Consider the following 26,487-nt stretch of genomic DNA (forward strand, 5'->3'; position numbering starts at 1 on the left):
CACTGACCTGCAATGAAAGCCTTATGTTCAGCTCCAACATTTTCTAACAGCAAACAAGGGAAAAAAATGGTTTCACGGAATGAACTGTTAAAAAAGAAAATCCTCACACACGCCTTCCCCGAGGGGGAAGAAATATCCACAAGGTTTAAATTGGCCAGGCGGATTTAAGAGGAAGCAAAAAAAAAAAAAAAAAAAAAAAAAAAGGCAGCTCTTTCTGTTGCGTCAAAGAGCCCACTGTGCAATAGGAACAGTGAACAGAGTTGTTAAACTGGCAAGCTTTTGCTGAAGACAGCTTTTCAATATGCTCTCAGCATCGGCTCCCAGGGCTGGCTGGAGACAGCTCCACTCCTCTTATACGGGCTCTGCTCCTTCAAGAGGCAATCGCTCTTAAGGACAGCTTCTATAAACATACTGTTCTCCTGGCTTGTCTGCAGATGATGAGGGCAATTGCATGCATATACATACCTGCATTCAGGGAGCACGTGGGGAAAATGCAGGCACATTCAAACTAGCCATCATTCCCTTGGCTTAAGAGCAGGATGCTATTGATGACTGACTGCTTGCTGAAACTCCCTTCCCCACTTAGACCATTCAGTGTGCATTTGGAAAGCAATTCTGAAATGCACAGTACTTAAAGAGGAAACCTCTAATGCAGTTCCATTGGGACGTTGTAGCCCCAGCAGTGCTCTCTGATTAAAGGAAATCAGTAGTCACATGCTGCTGCCTAGCTTTGTGTGTAGTGCAGAGATCTTGGCAAGTCACCAGAGACTGCAGCTCTGTGGGATGAGTGAACCATCCCTCCTGGGAATGATGGCTTCATCCCTGAGTACATCTTTAGAGGCTGAACCTGTGTGCATACAGTGAACAGAGTAAGGAGACCAAGCAACATGGTTAAACATTACTAAAGTCACATTCATCACCACATACAGGAGACTGCCACACAGATCTCTGCAGGTAAGGACATTGCTTTTTTACAAGCCATGGAGACCTAAGCAAAGGGTTTCAGAGCACAGTTCAACCTACCCCAACCTGCATCTAGTCCACTGAACTGCCTTCTGGGCTTCACTGACTACAAAAGGAACCCACAATGGCTTTCCCAAAAAGAGGTTTCAGACAGCATTTTTAGAAATGACTGTCACTCCAAATGACAAGGTGATGAATGCCTGCAACATTTGCAGAGAGAACTTGCAAGGGAGAATGGCATTGGTATGGGACAGGAATAGAAAAGGGAAAATACAAACTGTGAAATGCATTTTTCAACATGACTGTAGAATTAAAAGTGGGGACAAACATATGCAGCTGGTCAATTTAGAATTTCTCTCCTATTTATATATCTTTCAGAGTTGCTACAGGGACATTACAAGCCTGAATATGTGGGAAGGCAGCAGAAGGAAATGAAGTATATTCAGTAGTTAAATTGTGTCTATTTGTGTTCTTTCTCTACTTAGTGAATTTCTATATGGAAAAATTAACTGGTTTAGCTACTTCTCTTGAAATCCTTCCAGGTGAAAATTAATTTCTCTCCTAAAATTTGTTTCCATAAATGACAGACTAAGTTTCTGCAAAAACACCTTCAACTTAGAAGTGAAATACAGCATTTTCTAAGCTTTTAGCCTTGCAAATTTAATGCAAGGTCCTATTTGTGCACCAAGCAGTGTGCTGCTTTATTGTGTTCTCACAAGACCAGAAAACTCACTGAGTCCAAAGCCCCAGCTTTAGTGCCACTGGAGTCATATGGGCAATTTGGCAATACAAGAGTAGAGTTATTAATAATTCTGTCTATGCTGTGTGGAAGATAATTACAATCTGGTTCTGTTTCCCAGATCTAAAAGTTAGGTAGGTATTTTAACACATCTCATAATAATAATCATAATACCTGCCCATAAGATTACCTAAATGCTTCCCCCCATAAATCCAGACTCCCTGCCACTCATCACTGTCAAACTGCAGGCTGAAGAAAACTGGTAATATTTGTTCTTTCCTTGAAATGGATTTTTTCTTAGTACAAGAAAAGTAGATTGATTTGCATGCTGAGCAGGTGGTTGGACCACCACCATGATGTCCTGGTGTCCCTTTCAATCTAAACTACTTTGATTCTGTGAAAATGAGGTCAATTATTAAAAGCTGCCTTAGGCTATCACAGAAATTAAGTGGACGGTGGCCAACTTCAGTGTTTTGAAGCTGTAATTTACATTCAACTGTCAACTGCAGTTTCAGAGTCAAAGATCTCAATTCTGTGGATTCTCTTCCCACTCTTCATTTCCACAGCTGACCAGCCACTTCACCACCTGCAGCGTGACAGTCATCCAATCTCAATTTAGTGACTTTCAGCTGCTAGGGACAAAGAAGACACTGAGAATTCTGAGGTACTGAAAGCCCAGACAACCCATGTCAGCTGTAGAAATTCCTCTGCAAAAATCAAATGACACAGAATTGACTAAAAAAATCTACAAAATAACAAAACCTTTTGCATGATCCCTAGTTTTTTGTATAGACTCCACCAAACTGCTAGCTCAACACAGACTGTCTTCTCCAAGGCATCACTCAGAAGATGCTAAGATGATCCCTTTCAAATCCTTTCAGTATTATGCAAAGCTTTAGCTTCATTGTTACCCATGCCAGACACCAACTCCTGCTCCCCAGGCCTACGGAGTGACTATCAATTCAAGCCCACACCATTTAGCCCAGCAGTTATCCCAAACTTTGCACTGCCACATCACAGACTGCTCTATCCCATACCTGAAACCCAACCTACGCCCTTAGGGCTTGTTGTTAATACACCAACCTTGTGTTAGTGACAGCAGCCTATGGCTCCACGCCAGGAAATCCAACACAGAATGGATGCTATCTGCTGAGATTATACTGATCCAGAAAGGTGGAGAATGACCTTCAAAGCCCTTTTCTGGTGCCAAGTGCCTAACATGTTCCAAACACTCTCCTGGAGACTTGCTTTTGTGGCGCAGAAGGAATTTGAAGCACTACCATCAAGGTCTACACGGCCTTTGCACATATCATGCATCTGTCCCTGTGCTGCATCAGCAACACTGCCTGACCCCACGGCAAGTTATCTCTGTTACTCACAGGCCTTCCTGAAAAAGTGGGACGATCTTCCCAGGCAAAAATCATCCTTCACCACTGGTGAAGTGCTGCCTCTCCTGCTATAGAAGGTCACAAAGCCTCTTCCTGAAAAACAAGGTTCATGTAAGCATTTCAGCTGAGTCCTGTATTCCTGCAGGAAGGAGGCTGTGTGCAATTCCAATTGTCTGGGTAAAACGTTGAGATTCAGCATGTCCTGCACAGTGGAAATCAAAACAGTACAACCTGGGCAAGAACTCAGGAATGCCACTTTAAGTGGAGAGGAAGCTTCAGGCCCTGACAGGCGCAGCCCAACCCCAACACCACCTACATGCCTGGCTCCTGGAATGGGAGATGAGCATGCAGTGCCATTGGCACATCAGTAGCTCAAGTTTAGTACAGCAGTGGCTCTAAACTGCTGGCCTGGCTAAAAACTGTAGTTTGCACTCCAAGTACCTTCAAATACTAGTACTATGTCACCTGTTGCAGACACAATGCATACATTCTGAAGAACCAGACTGCTTCTCTTCCTCCCATCCACAAATGAAACATCAGTGGTGTTTCTCACTTGCTCAGTGGAATCACTTGCCCCAACCCCCTGCAAGTCTGATCCTGAGCCTGTCTTGTATCTATGTGAGGATCACAGAGCAAACAAGTCCTCCTAAATCCAGGGGTTGAGCAGTCTTAGCCCTTTCTTAGGTTTAAACTCTTCCAAGCCTCAACCACCTTTGTCTACATCCCCTCCAGATTTCTTCTCTTCTGTCAAGTTATGCTGTTTGTATCATACAGAAGTGGACTCTCAACTTCTCCTTGCCTGGAAGGGCTGAGTGGACTGGCAAACACAATGGAGCATTAGGAATGCAGAGGCAAGGATTCAACAAATCTCCTCAAGAGGCAGCAGTACTTAATTTGAAAAAAAACCCCAAGATTATTTACAGCTTTAAAGGAAAAAAAAATTAAAAATCCAGTGTCCAGAGGACACACAAGGAAATGCACAAGGATGTGCAAACATCCTGAGGAAGCACACAAAAGATGCACAAGGAAAACAAAAAAGATAAAAGGGTGTTTATAATTTATTGGAAGTATTCCTCCTTGCCTAGTGGATTAAATACAAGAATATCTTGCTTTCAGGATACCTTGTGAAATGAGTTCAAAAACTGCCATCTCCCTGCCTAGCTAGTGTCTTAAGGGTGATTCTGCACTTGCAATTTTTCAGGGCACCCCTCACACATCCATTAATTTTCAGAAGTAACTTTTGGTAATCCCCTGCCATCTATTTCATTCCTGCAGTATCCTGATTCTGGCATATGGGGAACTCCAACCAGCCCATCAGCACTTGCTGGGCAGTTTCTGAAGAGATGGAATACACAGCTTTGTTACCATAATTAGTCCCACAATGCAAAACTATAAGTTATTATTATTATTATTCAATCAAATTTGGCTGTATACATTTGCACAGGCACATGGGGAAGAGCTCTGGGTAGACCTACATGCCAGCCAGTGATTAACATTGCTGCACTTGCAGGGGATTGCAGGGCCGTGAGGCCATTTTTAGGGACCTGTGCCATCCTACAGCAGTTTGTCATTTGATAGCAAGAGGAGGAGAAAAAGAGGAGGCACCTGTCTCATGAGACACTTTCTGCTGTGACTTTGTCACCTTTCTGAATGGGTGCAGCCACCTCAGCAGGAAAGAAGGACATTGCCTTTTACTTGTAAGAGAGGTTTCAAGTCTGTTAAAACTGCTGAAGGAATTATTGCACTAACTCTTAAGTGTGTAAATTTAAGTATTTGACCAGTGGAAGTCCCCAAGTGCAAAGTCTGTAAGGTCTTTTGCAACATCAGAAAGGAAGAGCCTACTGGAAAGGAGGAAACAAGAAAGTGACAGGGAAAGAAACACGGAATTCCTACTAAGTAACATAAAGCATTAGGTTTGTAATCAAGGGACCTAACACTAAAACCTAATGATAAGAAGCAAAACGCAGTTCCAAGCACCTGAAAAGTGGATGCACATCGGTGGTGAGAGGTCCTGCTTTTCCTTCGCATTTGCCTGTGGTAACTTTAGTAGTGGACTGCAAGAACTCTAGAGAAGCACTAGCCCTAGCACTAGCAGCAGTGCCTTGGACTTTCAGAGTGGGCTTTGACTTGCAGCAACACCAGCTTTGGGAGGGCAGCACTCACTGTCGCTCCCATCAGCGATCCAATCCGGCCGGGCCCAGCAGACGGGCAAGCGCTTCCTCGCCTGCGCGCCGGCGCGCGAGGGCGCTGCGGGGCCGCGCGCCGTGCCAGGGTGGGGCGGAAGTACGGGCGAGCCCGGCTCCGGAGCGCCGTGGCGCATGCGCGCCGGCCGGCGGCCGGGGCGGAGCCAGGCCGCGCCGGGTGCAAGATGTCGGCGCAGGGGGACTGTGAGTTCCTGGTGAAGCGGGCCCGGGAGCTGGTGCCGGGGGACTTGTGGGCGGCCAAGGCCTGGCTCATCACGGCGCGGAGCCTCTACCCCGCCGACTTCAACATACAAGTGAGCGCCGCCGCTGTCGCACACGCTCGGTACCGGGGCCCCGCGCGGCCTCGCTGCGGCCTTGCTTGATTGACAGGCAGCTCGGCCAATGGGGGCGGAGAGGGGCGGAGCCTCTGGGTGCCGCGGTGGCTTCGCGGTTAAATAGCGAAAGAAAAGCATTTACTATTACTATTGGTTTTGTTGCCTCTCCTGATTATGGCTTTTGTGGCAGCTTGGGGTCTTTGCGTTGTATTTGACTGGGTACAAACTCTGGTCAAAGAACTGTTAGAATTCCAAGTTTTCAGTTCGTGTAAAAGTTAAGCCAGTGTGTTCACAGAGCCGTGGAATGTTACGGGTTAGAAGAGATTTTAAAGATCATGTAGTCCCACTTCCATGGGCAGGGCCACCTCCCACTGGACTGGTTGCTTCAAGCTCCATCCAACCTGGGCTTTAACACTTGCAGAGATGGGGCAAACACAGCTTCTCCGGGCAGTCTATTCCTGTGTCTCACTGCTCTCACACTAGAGAATTTCTTCATGATATTTAATCTAAAGTTCCTCTCTTTTAGTTTGTATCCATTACTACGTGTCCTGGCACTTCTGGGTGAAGAGTCCTTCTCTGACTTCTCTGTTGGCCTCCTTTAGATACTAGAAGGTTGTTAGTATTTATGATATTAAGTATATTGTCATGCAGAATTTTATACCTAAATTGATGTGTGATTAAGTAGTCTAAATACACATTGTAATTTCTCTAGCAAATGTTGCAGTCCTTTAATTTTCTGTTATGCAGACTGCTGTGGCAAATTGAGGGCAGTTATTTGGAGTGGAAGCACTAATGGGATTTCATGTGAAGGACAGTGTGAATTGATAAGTGTGTTTGGGAAAGCTGATGTTCTGTTCTTGTGTCCTGCAGTATGAGATGTACACTATTGAGAGGAATGCTGAAAGGACAGCGTCTGCAGGCAGGCTGCTCTACGACATGTAAGTAATCAGAGCTGGAACTCTATCTTTATTCCAGCTGCTCCATTCATGGAATCAGTTTGGGAAAGCCCTCTGAGATGGTTGAGTGCAGACTGTGACTAAAAACCACCTTTTCAACCAGAACATAACACCAGGTGCCACATCCAGTCTTTCCTTAAACATCTTGCAGAGGGTGAGTCCACCACCTCCCTGGGCAGCCCATTCGAATTCTTATCACCCTTTCTGTGAAGAAATTCTTCCTAGTGTCCAACCTAAACCTCCCCTGGTGCATCTTAAGACCGGGTCCTCTTGTCCTCTCACTGGTTCCTGGGAAAAGAGACTGACACTCTCACTTGGCTACACCCTCCTTTCAGGGACTTGCAGAGAATGATAAGGTGACTCTTGAGCCTCCTTTTCTCCAAGCTAAACAACCCTAACTCCCTCAGCCACTCCTCACAGGACTTGTGCTCCGGACCCTTCACATGCTGCACTGCCCTTCTATGGACAAATAAATGTTGGGATTTCCAAAATTATAAACTTATTGTTTTTGAAAATCTGTGTGGATAAATTAAGCAAAAAAGGTCAGTTAAGAATAAACTGTAAAAAAGAAGGTTTTATTTTCTATTTTGCCCAAAAACATGCTTTTGTGGGAAGGTTTTGTCTTTGAGGCAGATTTTGAGATCACTATATATTCCTTGCCTTAAACTTTGTTACAGGTTTGTGAATTTTCCAGACCAACCTGCTGTATGGAGGGAGATCAGTGTTATTACATCAGCATTAAGGAATGACTCCCAGGACAAGCAGACACAGTTTTTAAGAGGTAAGGATTCTGTCTTGAAGTAATCTAAAGATAAACCCTCTGATTATTTATCTAGTTTGGCAAGTAAATGTCAGTTTTTCTAGCTTTGCCTGTGGACTGCAGAGTTTGTTTTGTTTTCCTCACTTCAGCCTTAGAGACTTCATTTGGCGTGTTAGGCTTATGAAAAACAAAGGGACATGACAAGCTGATTCCCATTGCTTTGTCTCTGATATGGGTAGGCTTACTCTGCCAGAACAAGAAGCACATAGAAGAGCAATTGAATAGGAAATAAGTAGAATGGAACTTAAAAATCATCGTCCCACAGATTGCAGAGAACAGTGTATGATTGTAAAAATGGGGTAAATTCTTATTTATGTAGTGAGGGATATAAAAATGAATGATGTCCAGAAAGGCTTGGAATTCACCAATGGCAACCACAGACAGTTTTGAAAGCAGGATTTACACCTTACAAACTATAATCTGCTGTTTGAAGACAGAAGCTTCAGAAGCTCCAAGAATTCCAGTTACGAAAACATTTGATTTTTCATGGGGTGTGTTTATTTTTCAGAATAAATACGTAAAGCATACAGGGAGAATATGTGAATTTATTTTAAGTATTTCACTGAATGTTTAAATTGAAAAACCCTTATATTTTAGTAATGAAAGCATTAATTATGCAAGTGGGATGTAAATAAAAAAAATAATTAATTGTTTTGAGAAAACATCTTGGAATGTCAAATACTTAAGTATTAGGATTTTGAGCATTCCACTTACTAGCAGTCTTACTTGTTGATTCAAGTTCTTGCACCCAAATAACCACTGTTACAGATAAATATTTATTTGATCTTCTCTGAAAGAAACAGACTTTTTTTCAGGTATGTGTATTAAAAACAGAGAAAGCATAAGGAAATCCCGTTTTGTCAGCATAGCAAGGTGATGTTTATGGTCTTTTATGCTCTGTCACTCGTTTTTACAATTCAGACACAACAAGTTAAATGTTTTCTTTCTTTTTTAAGGATTATTTGAGACCCTTCCTGGTCGGGTCCAGTGTGAAATGCTCCTGAAGGCAACAGAGCAGTGCTTTAACACATTAGAAAGGGCAGAAATGCTCCTTCTTCTTCTGCGGCGTTTTCCAGAGACTGTCGTGCAACATGGGGTAAGAGAAGAGAAAGTCGTAGTAATTATTCAGGATATTGACACTCAGTTTTTTGAGATTTTGCTGAAATGTGTTTTTCTTTGCCTTAATGAGAGGGTGTATCTTTCTATTCATGTTTAATTGTGCCTAATAGTTCAGGCTGCTGTATCTTGAGCTTACCACCAGGAAGGGATTTGGCAGAATACAAATGGAAGTAAATAAAACAATCCTTTGTTTTGTAAAGGAAAGAATATGAGTCATATATCGCTTTGCACCTGTCTGTGCGTGTCTTTACTGACACAGTTTCATTCACTTTTTCTGTTAGTCTTGTTTTGCTATCTTCTGAGATTGCTTTTCACCTGCTATTAAGTGTGAATAGTTAAACTATATATTTGGAGACTTGCACGTGCTGTTGCCATAGAATTGTTACTGAATTACTGTTCAAGCCCACTGAACTGCAGTTCAAAAGGTCTCTAAAACCACTGGTCCAGTGTTTCATTTTCAACTCTACTCACACAGGTAGGCCTTGGAGAAACATTATTAGATGCTGAAAGTATTGAAGACCAGGAATCTCCAGTGAATTGTTTTAGAAAATTATTTGGTAAGAAAATACTAATGTTCTTGTTTTACTGTGCAACTTTTTTGTTTTTAGTAGGCAAGGTTCTGAGGTCAATAAATTTCTTTAATGATACTATGATTAGAAAACTGCTTTAGTGAGAAGAGGCTCAAGACCATGTTAACCCAGACTGACCATATGGAACAAATTGGTCCTAGAGCCATTCATGTGAGGAGCTTCCTGGTGCATGGTCAGCCAGAGATGGAGGCTCCCATTGCTAATTGAGAAACCTTACCTAGGAGAGGTAGAACAAAAAGCCCTGCAAACCTAAAGTACTTCTTGTTTGTTTTCTGTTTTAGTTTGTGATGTTCTTCCTCTGATAATTAACAACCCTGATGTACGACTTCCTGCCAGCTTGTTATATAAATATCTGAATAAAGCAGCAGAATTTTATATTAATTACGTAACTAGATCTACACAGACAGAAAGTCAATATCAAGGTAAGAATATCTTTACAAAATCAAGCTTTCTTAGAATGACATAGTATCACTGATGTCCATAAATAAGTGCATTGTTTTTATGTAATATATTGCATAGACAAGGATTAATAGTAGTATTTAGTGTTTCTTAGTTGTTTGATTCCAAAATACCAAAATGGTGCTTCACCTACTTAGTAATGATGCTCATGATACTTCAGCATATGAGAAGTGGGACAAAATGTCCAAGATGTCCTTATCCAGCCTATCAGCTCTCTTGTACAAAGAGGCAGAAATGGCTGCTCCTTGTTTAGCCCTCTGTGTAAAGAATGGTTACCCTAAAAGCTCCAACATAAAATTTTACATGTATCCTTCTTGAAAAGGAATCAGTTTGATTTCTTTATAAGAAGAAAAATGTGCTGATTTTCCTAGGTTCACAAGATTCCTCTGATATTATGTCTCCAAGCAAACGCAGCTCTCAGAAATATGTAATAGATGGTCTCACAGAGAAATCATCCCAGATTACAGATCCTTGGGAGAGGCTGTTTAAGATATTGTCTGTGGTGGGAATGAGGTGTGAGTGGCAAATGGATAAAGGAAGAAGGTAAGAAGCTTTACTTTGCTGGGTATTTCCCCTCATGGAGAATTTGGCTTTTTGGTTCTTAACACAAGAACATTCTTTGTAAGTTCACAGCTGCTTTTCTTTCAAAGACTGTACAATGTAAAGCCAAAACATGGCTCTAGAGAACACTTTCAAATTAGTTTCTAATATCAATTTTTGATGATGAAAATCATGCATGAGCACTTATATGCTTATAGTGGTGCTGTGGGGTAGCCCTCCCTATGTACCTCAGTAGAGAGACATGGTAAATGTTTTGTGAAATGTCACTAGCATGTGTTCCTAGCCTCCGCTGATTTGATGTTGAGGGATATCCTCAGCAGAAGCATTGAGATTTTCATATTCACTATGCATTCTTTTCTTTACCTGTGGAGTCAATGTAACGTCCTGAATTCCTGTTCTCTCTCTTCCCCTCAGAAATTACGGTGACATTTTGCATCGGATGAAAGATCTCTGCAGATACATCAGTAACTTTGATAGTGAAGCCCACATTAAATATAAGAACCAAGTAGTGTATTCCACGATGTTGGTCTTCTTTAAAAATGCTTTTCAGTACGTCAGCAACATCCAGCCATCACTCTTTCAAGGTTAGTTTCTGATGTTTCAACTTCTGTAAAGAGCCTTTGTGACTTCATTGCTAATATCTTAAAGATCTTTTCTCATTATTCCTTTGACGCTGTCAGCTCACAAAGCAACATTTATATCTTGTTATAACTTGCTATAATTCTTTCCAGCCATTAATCTTACCAACAGTAGTTTGTAACAAATGTGTAGTGGATCAGACCTAAGATCAATGTAGCGTATCATTGTGGTTTCAACCTTGGTCCGCAGCAGTTGATAGTCTAGCAAGGAGAAAAGTAACAGACCAGATGTTAGACCCTTGGGCTTATTCCTACTCTTCCATGAACATCATGTTTGTTTAATTTTCTCCTCTGATTTTGTTTCTTTGAAGTTGACATTTTCCTGCTTTCTTTCAGTCAAAATAAGTGAAGGTATTTTTGCGTTGGGAACACACAACAAATTTGTAATTAAGCAAGTGAAAGCTGAATAGGAAAAGATTTCCTGGCATTCACAAGCTTCCAACTTGTCTTTCTTTATATAGTTTAAGCATAATCTTTGAGGTGTGTTTTGCACATTACTCCTAATTTGTAATTAATTTGTAAACTGGATGTTTAACATATGTATGTTACCTGTGCCTTTTCCTACTCTGCATTTGTGACGTACCAGATTGCTTGGAACACCTTGGATTGCTTCTTTGGGATTGCTTGGACTTTTCAGGGGTGGCCCAGAAGCTGAGGAGTTTTTTAAACTCCATTTTGTTTAGAACTTACTGAAATGAACAGCATCACAAAGAGGAATTTTCAGCTATTAATAATGTGATGGGAAATTCCTCGCAACGATAGCAGTTATCACTATAGGTAATTAGTAATTATTAATACTACAATTATTGATTCATGTTAATACAATTTAATTACAAGTTAATTATAATTTTAGTTCTGTGTATTGTGATCATAAGTTTTATCACTTATCATTTATTTTTCTGCATGGAACAAATCATGATTTGAGTAAGGAAGTAGTCAATATAAATGATGGATTTAAACAACTGTAGAGTATTGTGTGATCAGTTGAACAATAGTAGACAGCTAAGCTTAGAGGACACATGACATGGCAACTGGTATGCAAAGAACATAGAGTCACTTTAACAAATACAGGAACTAATTAACTAATTAATTTTCTTTCTGTCCAGAGGAAAGAAGAGTTATGGTGGGCAGGAGGATACTTCAGGTGTACATATAGTTTTAGCTGCTTGATTCCAAGTTAAAGAAGAAAGGAAGTAAAGAACTAGTGAAAATGTTCCTTTCTAAGTTGTACAATTGAGTATTTCAAAACTCACATTTTCTATCTGAACCACCATAAAAAGAATGTATACTGAGGTCACAGAGTGGCAGTTCCTTTGGTGCAACTTTTCTGGGATCTCTGTCATTTTCTGGAGTCAGGAAGTATTTCCAAGACATTTTTTTACTCATTTCTGCTTTAGCGTAGAAGTCCAATGGTATTGTTCAAAGCCTTTCATGTATTTTGTATCATTAGAATTTTTTCTCCTTCTCTCTGAAGGGCTTACTGTAGAAATGTAGAATCCTGCATATTTTGGAAACATATCATAGAGAAAAACGCTGTCTCCTCACCTGTGAGGATTAGATGATCATCTCATGTGTGTGGATTTTCAAGAAGCCTCTTGAGGGAAAACACTTCAATGCATTTCTCTTACATAATTTTATCTGCTTTGCCAGAGAATTGAGAAATGAATGAGGCAATTCACACCTCTCATAACTTTGAGGCTGCTTCCAGGCTTGGCAGACAGGGGTTGCTATTTGGGCTGATGGTTTAGGAGGTTCATTTATAACACTTCCTGTTAGAAAACAATTAAAAACTTTGCAACCTTAGATTCTAGAGCTCAGACAGAAAAACACAACACTACTCATTGTATGCCTATGTAACTTTCAGTACTGTAAGAGAAGGTCTGCAGAGCAGTCAAGGGTGACAATGGATTTTCTTTTGTTTTAGGACTGGAGGTTTTGGAATAAAAACTACAGTGCACTTCTGATGCTGGGAAGAGAACACTTGTTTGGAATGCAAAACACTTAGCTGGCATTAATTTAAGTCAGTATGAGTTAAAAAAAAAACAACTATTTTTTTCTTCTCAGGTATTAGAACTGGGCAGCTCTTGAGGTTCTAGTGGTGAAACTCTTCCAGCATCCCAGTTGTGGTAGTTTGCATCTGGGAGAAACAGATATGAGCCTTCTGCGTTATGTCGTGCCTCTATTTTCAGTGTGCACAGGTTAGATTCTGACATGGTGGAATACATCATGGTACAGGAGAGCTGATTGCAATGTGCTGTAGCTGCAGTTCCAATGGTGGTACTTAGTGGCCTGCTTATTGTGGTGGTATTTATTGACCTGTATTTGCTTGTTGGAGCAGATTGGCTGTTTCTTCTAACAGGGACTTCTGTTGTAGTGAACTCCTTACCCAACAGTTTTGAATAGATGGGAAAAGTTTAATAGAAGTTTTTTTTTTATGTCAAGAGATGAAATGAATCATCCTTCTATTAAACTCTCAAATTAGTTCTTTGCAGTTATGAATGAGGCCTTAGCCTCATTTCTTTCTGCAAATAGAAGAAATGCACAAACTGAAAATACGTTTGCACTACTGTCTTACCTGGCAGAGATTTCAGAAAGAGAAAACAGATGAAAGAATTCCTCATTCCTTGGTATTTCTCTTCGACTGAGATTTGCACATCTACGTGCAACTTGATTGTGCAGAAGGAGAAATTGGTTTTGGAAGGAAAGCTATCTCAGTAGTGATCACATATCGATGTTGTTTGAGATTAAGAAGTTTTGTTCCTATTTTATGTCTAATGAAACTTAAGCGCTGGGGTATGAAATAATAGGTACCCGATCCTGCTGGATGTTCTGTGACACCAGTGAAAGCTGAAGTTGTTTTCAAAATGAGGCTTTTCTATCTTGTGGGAGTGAAGATGAGCTCTGGTAGTCAACTAAAGGTTTAATTCTCTTTGCTAGAATCAGTGGGGGCAAATCTGACACTGAGTGCTCCTGCTAGGGAAATCTCATCATAAAATACACAAACTTTTTTGTGGGGTCAGTGCGTGTCAGCATATTGCTTTGGTTTCTCATGAGAAATGTTTAGAGAATGTTGTTGTGATTTGCCATATTTGTGGCTGTTAACTTTAGAGCCATTTGTGCCATTCATCTCTTGAATAATTGCATTTATATAAAAGCAAATAATGCTGGATCAGAGGACACTGTTGCATGAGTATATCTCGTGACTGCAGAAGAAAGGGATTAAAAAATATTCTGAAGCTCTCAATCATACTTTGGTGATGTCTGGTAAATGCACTCTGACCTTCACTGTATGGCTGCTTTGAGGAAACCACAGCTTTACCATCATAGTTTAAACAATTTAAGTGACTTAATTTAAGATTGTTTTCTCTAGCATTATAGTCATTACTTGTGAAGGAAAAAAAAACCATCTTGCTGTAGGTACAAGACCTTTCAGATCAGTTTAAGGCAATTGTGAATTAATTTATCTTTAAATCCAGGCCCAAATGCTCCAAACCAAACTCCACTGGTTCTTCTCGAGGATGTACCCAACATCTATGGTGATACAGATATTGATCGTAACAAGCACATACACAAAAAAAGAAAACTTGCTGAAGGAAGAGAAAAAACAATGGTAACTTTTGTATACTTTTTAATTCATTACAAGAATGGCAATGCTACTGGAATTTAGGCAGTGGTGGTTTTGACATAGATGTAAAAGACATATTTTTAGAGCTACCCTGAATTAGCTGTTTATGACCACAATTTTCAAACTTTTTTTTTTCCTAAAGCCAGCAAGAATAAAACCATTTTTGCAGCAATTGCTGTAGACATATGTACTGCTGTGAATGCTTTAACTTGAAGGAGTTCAGCAAAGGCACTTAAAAAGGTAGCTATAGCAGTCAGATGTTCTACAGGTAAACTTCCAAAGCAATTGACTTTTCATGATTGGAACTGTCAATATATCTATTTCTTTAATGGTAGAAAATCACTATTTTATATAATTTCTCTGCTATAAAGAGAATACAAGGATTTGCTTTGCATTATGCCACTCCAGGCTTAAACTGAGTCATAAAGTGTAAAGTGTGTATGTACTTCAACAGATAATCTGGCTGAATCTCAGTGGTGGGACATCACGTTTAACACAATAAATTTGAGATACTGTTCATTACACTGTGCCACTGAGTTCTTGGCAGCAAACCAGATTGGTCCAACCTTTAAACAAGCTAAGTGAAAAATCACTTAAAGTCACTTAAACTAGGACCATGGCACCTCTATATATAATTGTTTTCTTGGTTCAGTGGAACTTCTGTGACTTTAGAGTGCTCTGAAATAAATATAAATTAAGATTAATCTTTTGTGTTTTATACTGACTTCTAAGCAGAGCTCAGATGATGAGGATCCTTCTGGGAAGGCAAGAAGTCGCCATATTACAGTAAATAAGGCTGATCTTGCAAACTCCATTGAAGTATTAGAGAGTTTCAAACTGGCAAGAGAGAGCTGGGAGCTGCTCTATTCTCTAGAATCACTTGACAAAGGTAAGGTAATTGCATTTAAGCTTCATTGACCTGCGTAGAAATCACTTTTTTATTGTTGAAATGGAATTCCTGCCATTATGAATCCTTAAAGTTAAAATTTATTTGGGTCCTGAGTACTTCTGATAGAAGTTCTAGTAAGAAGCTTCATCAGTTGTTACATTTCAGAATATTTTGTTCCTGTATTGCATTTCATTCTTGCTGCATCTTTGCTATTCATCCCCACTTCTTTTGGACAGTTGATCAGTAATAGGGCTGATAGTTCTCAGTGAGGATGTGCTGATAGTGGCTGCTTTAGTTCATGATTAAGAACTTGTCTTTACTGTGTCTATTTTTCAGATAATATCTGGTGTGATAATTCTTCAAAAAATTTTCTAAAAAGCAGGTGAACAATACTACCTAGCTACTTTTAGGTTTGTTGGACACATAGTCAAAAAATGAGTGTATAGGAAGAGAGTATCCTATATGTGAAGGATTTCATCCTCTTGCCCATTATTTTAATTTTTAAATTCAGGTTTTTCTATATATATGATTGATGTTTAACACAAAGCTGTGAAATGTTTCATATTCTTTCACTTTTTTTCTTCTCTAACCACTTAACACAGAGTTCACTAGAATTTGTTTGTCATGGAAGACAGAAACCTGGCTTTGGTTAAGAATCTTTCTTACAGACATGATCATTTACCAGGTAAAAAAATGTGGTATAAACTAAGAAAAGTACCACCATTGTATTGCTCTCCCTTCTAGTAAATAGCAATTTACTTCCTTCTTGTGGATAGTAATTCTGATTAGCCAGTTTGACTGCCTATAGTGTCTACTGATTTTATGCCTTAAAGTATGACTCTTCTGGGGATAGAACTACACTGTTTGCACCACAAGCTTGGTGCCCGGCTTTGGATATTCCTGTCCTGATAGCTGTTGTTTGAGTCCAGCTAATTTTGGCATGTAGAAAAGACATAATATTGGTGTTTTGACCTGTGATATATAGATAGTGTTACAGAAGATAAGTGCATTTTATTAGTCTGTCAGTGCATTATATTGGAACACAATCAGAGAGAAGAATTTCAAACAGTAAAAGGTTTTAACATGTCTCTATTAACATCTTTACTTCTCCACAAAAACTAGGCTGACCGTGCTCATTCCAATACCACCTACAGAAAAAAGTTTGTTCTTTATTTTTCCTTTGGGAATCTTCTATTTTTGCCTTTACTTGTGCCTGAAAAAGAACTATTCCAAACTTTATTAGTTTAAATAAAGTAACTATTAACTCAGGAATATAGTTAGTGGATTCAGTTACAAGTATGATTTTGTAAACTGGCTTTTTAAAGCAGAATTTTGTTCATCTTCTGACTACCTTGCAAATGACTGACCTACAGTCTTGTACACAGCTCATCACTGTAGATTATTAGTTTAGATTAAAATTTTGAAGGCTTGTTACTTGGACACTCTCCTTTTTGAAAGCTTTCTGTATGAGAATTTTTTCTCTATCTCTCTACCTTACTGTATAGAAAAGACCTTAACAGTTGTTTTTTTTTAATATTCTTTTTCAAAGGGGCAGTACAAAAAAGCAATTAGCAGCCTACATCACTTGGCAGCTCTTCAGGGCTCTCATTCTCCTCAGCAAATTACAGGACAAGGATGTTTAGAAAGTCAGAGAGCACTAATCCAGTTAGCATCGTGCCACTTTGCCCTTGGAGAATATCGGGTAGGTACCGCATTCCACAGGCTTGGGCCTTCATCAGCTGGCCCTGTGGTTCTCATTTCTCTTTTTCCTTAGAGTTTTCCTGTTAGCCTGCTTTCAGCAGGACATCAAACATAAGCCAGGGTCTACTGAAAAATCCATGCTTCACTGGGAAAATTGTACTTTCTGCCACATTGAAGAGCATTACAGAGCTCTTTATATATATGTGAATAATCTATTTGATAGTGAAGATTTGGGAGGTTGGTTATAATTTTTTGTGGCTACGTGTGTTTGAGTTGTCTGTAAATGTAACCTTAATTTGAATTCCTTAACTTTACTGAATTAGTTCCTTAAATTGAGGGGAAATTCTTTTAGGTACAGGCTTCATGTGGCAGGGGAAAAAGTAAAGGAACTTCTGTGATCATCTTAAAAGAGAGCTAATTATTAATTGGTGATATAAGAGACACCAGAACAATATTGTCTGGCCTGACCTCTGAACTTGCTCTACTTTTGCAATACATGTTTTTTGTTTTTAATATTGCAGGAGTGCATGGTGGTATGAGGTCAGTCAGTGTCAACACTGACAATAAAGGCTTTATCTCTAAGGATCTAACGTCATCCTAGTACTGCTGGACAAGTGCTTTTGTCCCTTCCACTTCAGTGCTTTTTCACTGGAAATATGATCATATATTCCCACAGACATTTGCAAGGAAATAGCATTAAAAATTAATTGAATTTCCATTATGCTGACAGATTGCCATTTTCATTTCTATTTTTATCATGAACAGAAAAAATTTTGCAAAACTATTCTAAGAATTCACTGGAAAACTTAATTCTTCAAAATGAATTAATTTTTGATTGCAGATAGATTGATCTGAACCTCTTGAAATTAAGAATGTCAGTACAATGTTTTCACAATGAAAATTATATATATAGGCTCTTAGTGGTTGTTTACTGACAGCTAAGTCTTTTTGCTTAGGTAGTCTGTACTGTGTATGAAGTCAGGTGATGTTCTAGCAAAGAATTCTGTGGGTTTTTTTTTCCTTTTGTGCTGATATTTTTAATTGTTAATTTTTAAGAATTTTAATTTAAATTTAGCATCATCATGTTCTTTGTTCTACAGCAAGCATGCGAAAAAGTGCTTGACCTCATGTGCTGTATTTTACTTCCAATACAAGAAGGAGGTAAAGTACAAGAGGAGCAACCTAAAGTCAAGTCAAAATTCAGGAAAGGTATGGAGTTGCTATTACCCTAACCTCAGTGTCAGCTGAATTTTAGTTCCTGTGTTCTGGTTGAGTATATAATTATTCTCATTTTGTATTATGAAAAGGGAGGAAGTTTTTTATTCCTCTTGGTTTTGTATTGAGGTTTCCTGCTTGTACCTTTTAAAGTATATTGGTGGCAACATCCTACCAGAGGAAAAGAGAAGTGAAGAAGAAAAATTTAAATGTTTAACTTCACATTTTGAATCAGTCATAATTACATTCAAAGCTTTCCTCCCTACCTGAGATGTGGTAATTTTGGATTTGTTTTGCTCCATTTCAATGTGTTTCAACCTACCTGTTGTGAGACACCTAAAGAGCTGTTCTGTTGCAGGGTCTGATTTGAAGCTTTGGCCATGTACCAGTAGAGCTATCATGCCTTACTGCCTTCATCTGTTGTTAGCTTGTTTCAAGGTAAGATAGGGTCAATTGGAGTTTTCTTGCTGTTAAGTCCTAGTTTATGTGTCCTGAAACTGCATGGCTGTATCCCAGTGCTGTGACTGAAAGGCTGTGCCTCAATCCTTCTTACCTAAATGGGTTGAGGAGGGTTTTCTTTTGGACAGGGTAGTGGAGTGTTGATGGAGGAAGGTTTGTTTTCTCTTTTTTTTCTCTATTTGTGTAGTTTTAAGCAGAAAAGATAGAACAAACCTCCAAATTTTTGTCTCTGAACAGACTTCTCTTATAGGTCAGTGGAAAAAATTTGGTATTTTAGCTGGAAATTTCCAGCCTACTTTAGAAGTGTATTTCATTCTGCCTTAATATTCAGAAGTTCAAAGAACTTCTGTATTCGTGTAGATCTAGGTGAGAAATCCTATGTGTTTTTGAAAGCAACATGTATTTCCTGATTGTCTGAATGTAATTTTTTTCCCTGAAGCTCAGAGCTTTCACAGACAGCAGAGATGATATGGCACTGGGCCATGTAGTTGTTCTGCTTCAGCATGAGTGGCCGAGGGGTGAGAACTTGTTCCTGAAAGCCATCAACAAAATCTGCCAGCAAGGAAACTTCCAGTATGAGAATTTTTTCAACTATGTCACAAGTATCCTTTCTCTAACTCAAGAATGTCTTTCACATCCTGTGCTGTAGTGTTGAAAAAGCTGTTAGTTTCAACAGCAGCTCTTTCCCTGAATCATATTCTGTATTTATTTTCATACCATGAAAAACTCTTGTAGTAGGCTCAGCCACACAATGGATGTCTTACAAAATGTAAATACGACTCCTGTCACCTGCCCTGATGCTTGAGAGTACCCTTAAGTACATTGCCATTGCATTTCCATTCAGAAAAACAGCAGCAGCTCTGGCTGCTCATGCAAGTGACAGCAATCTTCTCATTAAGAAATACAGGTCATTATGTACAAGGCTGTTAACAAAAAAGATTGCAGAGTCTCTATGCTGCAGAGCTGAATGATTTTGGCTCTTGTTTGTGAAATGCATAATGTGGGTAACATGTTTGGGTTGAGTAAGATAATGAGCCATGTCAAAGTTCATGAAAAGCATATCTGATTTACCTATTCAGATATCTGACATAAATTTTGATCATCATACACACAAATGAACAGTTTAATGTTTAACCTAAATAGACATCCAGCCATGGGTCTCAGGAAACAGGGGGTCTAGCTCCTATCTGAGACAACTAAATAAGCTGTGGTATTTAAGGAAAGGGAGAAAAAGCCACAAAATAAGCAGTTAAATAAGGGATCAAAATAGAAAACTAAAAAAGGTGATAATGTTCCACCATGGTGGCACTTGCTTCAGATGCAGCCTCAGTTTGCACTGCTTTCATAACCTGCAGTGCAGAAAAAGGAAGTTAAACCCAGGGAATTTTGAGATCAGCCTTCTTTACCTCAGAAAAGAAACTAGCAGATTTCTTCACTTTGAAAAGCCATTTCTCATCAGTTTGTGAAGGATTAGGAATACATGCTGTGATCTTATCTATCACTTCTAATAATGAAGTACTTCAATAGCTTTTCAGTTTGACTCTCAGCAATTTGGCTTCAAATGTGAGGCGTAAGAAAGAATGTTCTCAATCATTGTTTCCCTGCACAAATCTTTAACGTTTTCTTCAGATATTGATATGTTGGAGGAATTTGCTTATTTAAGAACACAGGAAGGAGGGAAAATTCATCTGGAACTGCTGCCAAATCAAGCAATGTTGATCAAGTAAGGATAAAAAAGCATTTACTATTTTCTTTGGCAAGAAAAAAAAAGGGAGTATGTTCTGGTTGTCTTTGCTTTCATGTTATCTTCTGGATAGTTTGTCATGTCTTTGAGCTTAAATTTAAGGAGTTCAAACAAGGCCATGAGTTTCTTTTTCTGACTCCTGCTGATCTGTGTATTCTTTTGGGGGGTTCTTCAGCTTAATTCCTGCTTTTACAGGACTTTATTTCTGAGTGTGACATTTGCTTTGGAGTGATTGATACTCGAGTGATTACAGTTGTGCTCTTCCAAGACACTTGCACTTTGCAGGAATTCTTCAGATAATTAGGCATGAGTGCAAGGCATTGTTAATAATTTTGCTGAAGAGTAATGCTGAGATAAAGCACTATATTGCTTATTTTTGTGAACAAAATTTATGAAAGACCACTGAATAATGAAAAACTTTGGCATAAAATATAAATTAAATTACACTCCAGTAACCTTTCTGTTAGAATTACTGGGTCATCTTCTTCTGCTTACCTTATTGCAAGATGCTGAAGTAAATTAATACTTTGGATTAACTTCCTAGGTGTTCTTGCTTGTTCAGTCTTGTCTCAAAACTTTCTACTGCAGGGTTTTAGTGGCAGAATGTGTTGGAATATCCCGGTTATTAATGAGAACTTGTAGTACTCTGCTTCCTAAAAGGGAGACTGCTTAAAGTTTGTTGAAATTCCACTTTGGGTCAGTGTTTTCTGGCTGTTAACTAACCAGAAATGGACTGAAGTTTTTAAAATGGGAGCCTAACATCAAACAGCAGGATCCAAATTTAACTATTGAATAGATTTTCCAGAGAACTAGGTAACCAACAAAAAATGAAAGGAAATGTAAAAAAAGAAAAGTAGAAATTCAAATGCTTAATTATGTGATGGGGAGTTTTCTCTTTTAAGCTCTAGATTTTCAAACTCTTAGCCTTGCTGTATCTCACTGCTTGTAACCAGCTGTATGAAAACAAGCTTCAGGGCATGCTGCACCACGAATGGTGTTAAGTACTAAGCTTTGCCAGCAAGAGGGCTTAGCACTGAAGACTCCATCTGGTAACTTCCTACCTGCTGTCTCTGTTTCATGGCAGTAGTTCAGCGCTGTTTCTCTTGGCTCCGTTTTACTGGCGTGGCTGTAGTTACTTTCTGTTCTGACTCCCCCCAGTCAGGAAGGAGGTAGAGAGAAGTGTTTCTAGCAGGACAGAATCTCTTTGACCTTTTGATCAGTGATGTTTCCTCCATGACGGAAAAGCTTGTAGAAGAGAAGTCTGTTTCTTTGTGCTTACTGGGCCAAAACAGTTAAATATCCTGTCCAGCTGGAAAAGCTGTGTACAGCGTCTTTTATGTGGCTGTGTAGGGCTGGGAGCACTTCATCAGAGAGCTGATGGAAGGGATAGTTCAGTGCGTAGGCCACCGGTCGGAGATGATGTCTGCTCCCCTGGTACCACAGATATTTTTTTAGCTGGACTGGCTGTGAGGCCCAGGGATGGTGTCACCCACCAGTGTTGACCTGGTTATCTCACAGCCTCCCCCAGCTGGGGTTTTTGATAAGGTGTGCCAGTGTAGCCGTGTTTCCTGGGATGATGGCTGACTGCTTACATCTTTCAAAACTATCACCAGTTCTGGTTGGATGAGCTGCTGCACCATCCTCCCATGAGTTAGAAGGGGCAGCTCAGACACTGTTCATTCATTCTCAGAAAGACTCATTTTGACACAACAGGCTGAAGATAAAGCTGTTCCTTTGTCTGATCTTTTCTCAGCATAAATGTAGCAATCCTGCATCTTAATGGATGGAAAATACATTGCAGATATTATATGTCTTTTATAAGGACTGCTATTACTTTAATAACTTACAGGGCATTTTCTCCCCAGGTGAATTCCTCATTCTTCTTCCAGTACTTTTTTCTAAGTGCTTTATACTCATAGGAAGTTATATTAATTTTTCTGAACTTAGTAAGGGAAATTGCAGCGTGTTTTTACAAAAGATGAAGATCTTGGTAGTCTGCAGACACATAATTGGGTACTGCAAAATATATATGCAGTTTGTAGCCTTTTACTTTGCTTGCATCCACTGTAGGAATGAGAAGGTCCATGGTTATGGTTTTTTGGTGATACAGCCAGCTCATTCTGTTTGTGATGTTGTGTTAACAAGATTTGTTCTATGAGCTTTGAATCCAGCACCATTAAGTGCTTTCGAACTCCCTTCTGAAAAAGCCAGGTTTCATGGTTTATCTGATATTCATGTCAATAGGAGCAGTGTTAGCTGATGAGCCTAAAGAGGAAAAGAGCAATATGCAGGAGATTGGTGCTTAATATCTTGCTCCTCTTTTTGATAAATCTTACTCTAATTAATCTAATCGTAGCCTACCTATTTGCATAAACTTGATCTGAAAGCTGTGGCCTTCCTTTTACTGATATTCCCATCACATCTCTCCTTGGGGACAGAGAGGATTGTGTTGAAGTGAAACAAAGTATCTTGAAAGTGTAATTTTTACTCTGTGCGCATGGGTATGCTTAGTTCTGACTGCAGATCTTGCAAACTGTAGTGAAGACACAATTGCACAGAATCCCTTTTGCAAACATCTGCCACTCTGGGACCAATAACATCTTGCTGGTCTGTTCTATTTTCTGTTTCCCATGTCCATTTTTGCAAGTACTGGACTTAGTCATGCCAAGAACTCTTGAAAAAGTATCTCATTTGATTGAATAATTTTTGTGGCTATTTTATTTCAGGTTATTGTAGTTGTATTAGAGTGTTAAATGTCTCATCTTTATTTGACTTTTATAAGCTCCATATCTGTTAATAAACTGTAGATGCTAACCCAAATTCCCAGCTGTGAGATCTGAAGGTAGGCACCTAACTCAGAATTACAGGAATCCAAGTGTGAGTTTTGCTTCTCTGCTCCCTTCGTAGCATCTCTGGGATGAATGGTGCACTCACATTCGGGTGCCTAATAAGATTTAGGTGACGTTTGTAACAGACTTAGATTAGGAAGCTAAACCTCTATCCTGTATACCAAATTTTAGGTTAGTATCTTGTTCTGGATAGCACACAGAGTTTAATTAAAAGTTTAATTTCCTGGGGAAGACAAACTGTCTTTCAGCTGAGACAGCCTTTGGTGGTTAGTTCCTGTGGCCTTGGTCATGAAGAGACGGTTGCTCTGAGCAGGCATTTGTGCATTTTGCCATGCTCTAACAGCTGTTTTTATATGCAGTTAGAATTTGTAAATGTGGAAAAGTCCAGCTGTGGGCTAATGAAAAGATACTTGGGCAACCTTTAACAAATACCGCCATGTATTCAACCTGGCCGATACCCGCTGTGCATGCACTCGGCTTGGGCTTGGCAGCCAATCCCTTAACTCCAAGCTGTGGGCTCTCCCAGTTTGCTGGCATGCTCTTGCCAGTACTGGAGGGAAGCTGTGGTATCTGCACTGCTCCTCTGATTAAATCTTTTCTGACTGACATGCTTTGTTGGAAGAGCGGTGACAGTTCACCGTAGTACAACTGTGTATTGGTTTTGTACCTGCTGCTGTCCTTTCTTCTGCTGTAACTGTTCAAAAATATGTGCATATATATTTAGACCACAACTGAAGAACAGCGTTGCAATGGAATCTGGGGATATTTGCATGAGAGTCCTGCACCCCTTTGGCTGCTCCATGGTCATACTGCTGTGTGAGCTCACCGTAGTTCTCTGTTACTCCTTTTTTGGAGACTTGTTTTGCACCAGAGGGGGAGTTGGTGTGTGGGTGTTTGAATGCTGCTATTTGTTTTTTAAAGGACCTCTAGCCCTCCCATGGGGTTACTGCAGCAGGAATTCATACCTGTGCTACAGCCCAGCATACAGACTGCTGACAGGTACCAAGTGGAAAAACCCTGCTCATAGTGTGCTGTGTTTTGTCAACATATTTTATTGCCCATGATTTTCAGCAATTTGTTACTCAATATTTATCTTTTTTTTTTTTCTTATTTCTTCATTTGTGCCTACATTGCCTGGCAAACCATGTTGTTCTATTATAACATTTATTTTTCTTTTTCCCATAAGTTGCCAGTATCCATGTCCTTTCAATTTAGTAGTCTCTACAAAATTTAAACAATAATGTAGAAATCTCAGAAGTTTTACTGATGTTCAGTCATATATTAGCAAGACCACAATCCTTTATTATCAAGATACTGGTTCCTGGATCCAAATGTAGCAACTTTTCTTCATTCAGATTGTTCTGAATTCTGTTTTCCAACTGTAATATAACACACATCTTCCCAAGTATTGCTGGATTGCTCAGTAGCTGTAGGTCTCGTGTTCTCCTTTAGACTGTAACTAACCATAGCACTCTGCTACAAGCAATGTTTAAGACAATAAAGACTGAAAGCAGGACTTATCCCATAGCCTCTGAATATACTGGATTGTTTTCAGTGCAGGTTTGCTTCACTTAGCATAGATCACCAAGGAATTGCCTAGTAGGCTTTGCCTGTTCCATGTGTTGCAAAAGTCTCTACTGTTTGGCAGAGAAGTCTCTTCCCAAATGCCAGACTTCTTTATTTACATGAAAGTTGGGTGGTATTGTTCATGAGGGTAATTCTGGTATGTTTCCCTTCCTTGTTCCCAGCAGCTCTGGATGGGCACAGATGTCCTCACCCTTTATTTTTTATTTTCTTTCTTTCTTTTGGTAGGATTGCTGGGAAGCTCTTCCCTTCTTACCCATGACTCAGGACTCATCTCAGCATTAGCATTATGCTTTTCTCTTGAAATTAATTTATGCTGGTTCCTTCAGTAGTGCTAAGATTCTCATTTCAGGGCATGTCTTTTTCCCCCCTTCCCAAGTAGGGCTTGCAGGTAGATGTTACAGAGTCTTGATCTCACTTACTCAGTTCTGGACCAGTGCAAGTAAAGTGGTTTGGTGCTGCAGAACATTGTTTTAAGGACAGGATTTTGGAGTTGAGACCAGCATGAGAACAAAGAAGTGTTCATAAAAATGGCTTTTAAAAAGGAAATTTTCCCTTAAGTTTCCCCAGCCAGCACTGCTTTAGCTAGCTCAGTAGCTGGACCTTTGTTCTGTTTGAAAGTTAATTCCTGAACTTGTGCTCAGAATAAATGTAACCCCTTGCCTGGTGTCTAGTATCCTCATAAGAGCTGGCTTCTATTGATGCAGACTACACAGCCTGGCTTGATTTGGGCTTTGTGAGGTGTTCACTTTTGCTAGTCACAGCATTATCAGTGCCCACAGGATTATAAAGCTCCTTCCTGAACTTTGATGCTAGAAGATGCCCTCTGCTCTTTACGGTGGCACCTGTGCTCCAAAGAAAGCAAGTTCATCTTTTCACTCTTCTCTCAACCCCAGCCATTTATAGAAGTGATTACAGGGAAGAAGTGGCCTGGGCAGGAAAGGTAGAGAGGAAAAAAATTCCTTTCTGCAACCTATTGCAGGGTTAAGAGAATAGATTTTCCTGTTATCCAGAAGATTGACATTATTTCCCCCTTCAGCAGTCATAGTCAAAGCAGTGAGAATATAGACTTTTCTGCAGTTTCTAACTGTTGAAAGACTTGTAAGCTACTAAACATGATTTTTTGAAATAGCATAGCACAGGTTCTGACTCTGATTAAATAAACTCAGATGTGGACTAGAAATATATAGTAAGTGACATGCAGTATCTTTTAAATGACTGTAGTTCACTAAATAACCGTGCTTTGATTTTGTCTGTCTCTCTTTCCTCCATGGCTTAAGGCACCACACAGTTACCCGGGGTATAACTAAAGGAGTGAAGGAAGACTTCCGCCTGGCCATGGAGCGCCAGGTCTCGCGCTGTGGGGAAAATCTCATGGTGGTCTTGCATAGGTTCTGCATTAATGAGAAAATACTGCTGCTGCAGACTCTTGCTTGAATGGACTGGATCCTCATGCAGTGTCTTTTATGGAGAGAGGGGAAGGATCTTCTTTGTATGAACAAGCAGCATAGCAATGGAAAATCTCTTGTTCAGAGGGTCAAGAAGTTCCCTGTAAGTTACAGGTTCTGTAATACACAAACACTACTCAGTGTTTGTTCGCTGCTTGGTTTTCTTATGTGAATATATCAATCTTTATAAATAAAACTTTGTTTCAGAAGTCTTTGTAACAT

At 39.7% G+C, this 26,487-nt stretch overlaps 2 protein-coding genes across 6 annotated transcripts in view; one reads left to right on the forward strand and one right to left on the reverse strand.

The window, feature by feature from the left end:
• Nucleotides 1-123, reverse strand: part of CSGALNACT1 (chondroitin sulfate N-acetylgalactosaminyltransferase 1) — a 51,677-nt gene extending 51,554 nt beyond the window's left edge. Inside the window, exon 1 of one of the 2 annotated variants that reach the window (XM_079307225.1) lies at nucleotides 8-123. The gene's annotated coding sequence lies outside the window, so the exon portion shown is untranslated. The remainder of the gene's footprint in view (nucleotides 1-7) is intronic. The other variant, XM_079307229.1, reaches the window with a different exon arrangement.
• A 5,289-nt stretch (nucleotides 124-5,412) lies between these two features.
• INTS10 (integrator complex subunit 10) lies at nucleotides 5,413-26,484 on the forward strand. 4 transcript variants are annotated; one of them, XM_079306180.1, is made up of 18 exons: nucleotides 5,413-5,587; nucleotides 6,479-6,546; nucleotides 7,242-7,345; nucleotides 8,341-8,480; nucleotides 8,979-9,060; nucleotides 9,375-9,515; nucleotides 9,924-10,095; nucleotides 10,528-10,697; nucleotides 14,228-14,361; nucleotides 15,109-15,265; nucleotides 15,868-15,950; nucleotides 16,815-16,967; nucleotides 18,067-18,175; nucleotides 18,540-18,619; nucleotides 19,080-19,242; nucleotides 20,270-20,363; nucleotides 24,155-24,232; nucleotides 26,098-26,484. In XM_079306180.1, exons 1-18 carry the CDS (start codon nucleotides 5,459-5,461, stop codon nucleotides 26,252-26,254), a joined length of 2,214 nt encoding a protein of 737 aa, XP_079162306.1. In that variant the 5' UTR covers nucleotides 5,413-5,458; the 3' UTR covers nucleotides 26,255-26,484. The 4 variants fall into 4 exon arrangements, with proteins under 4 accessions (XP_079162306.1, XP_079162307.1, XP_079162308.1 ...); XM_079306181.1 differs by having other exon boundaries at nucleotides 15,112-15,265; XM_079306182.1 differs by lacking the exon at nucleotides 24,155-24,232.
• Nucleotides 26,485-26,487: the final 3 nt, after the last annotated feature.

The sequence above is a fragment of the Erithacus rubecula genome (genome assembly GCF_903797595.1).
Source record: "Erithacus rubecula genome assembly, chromosome: 5".
NCBI classification, from domain to species: Eukaryota; Metazoa; Chordata; class Aves; order Passeriformes; family Muscicapidae; genus Erithacus; species Erithacus rubecula.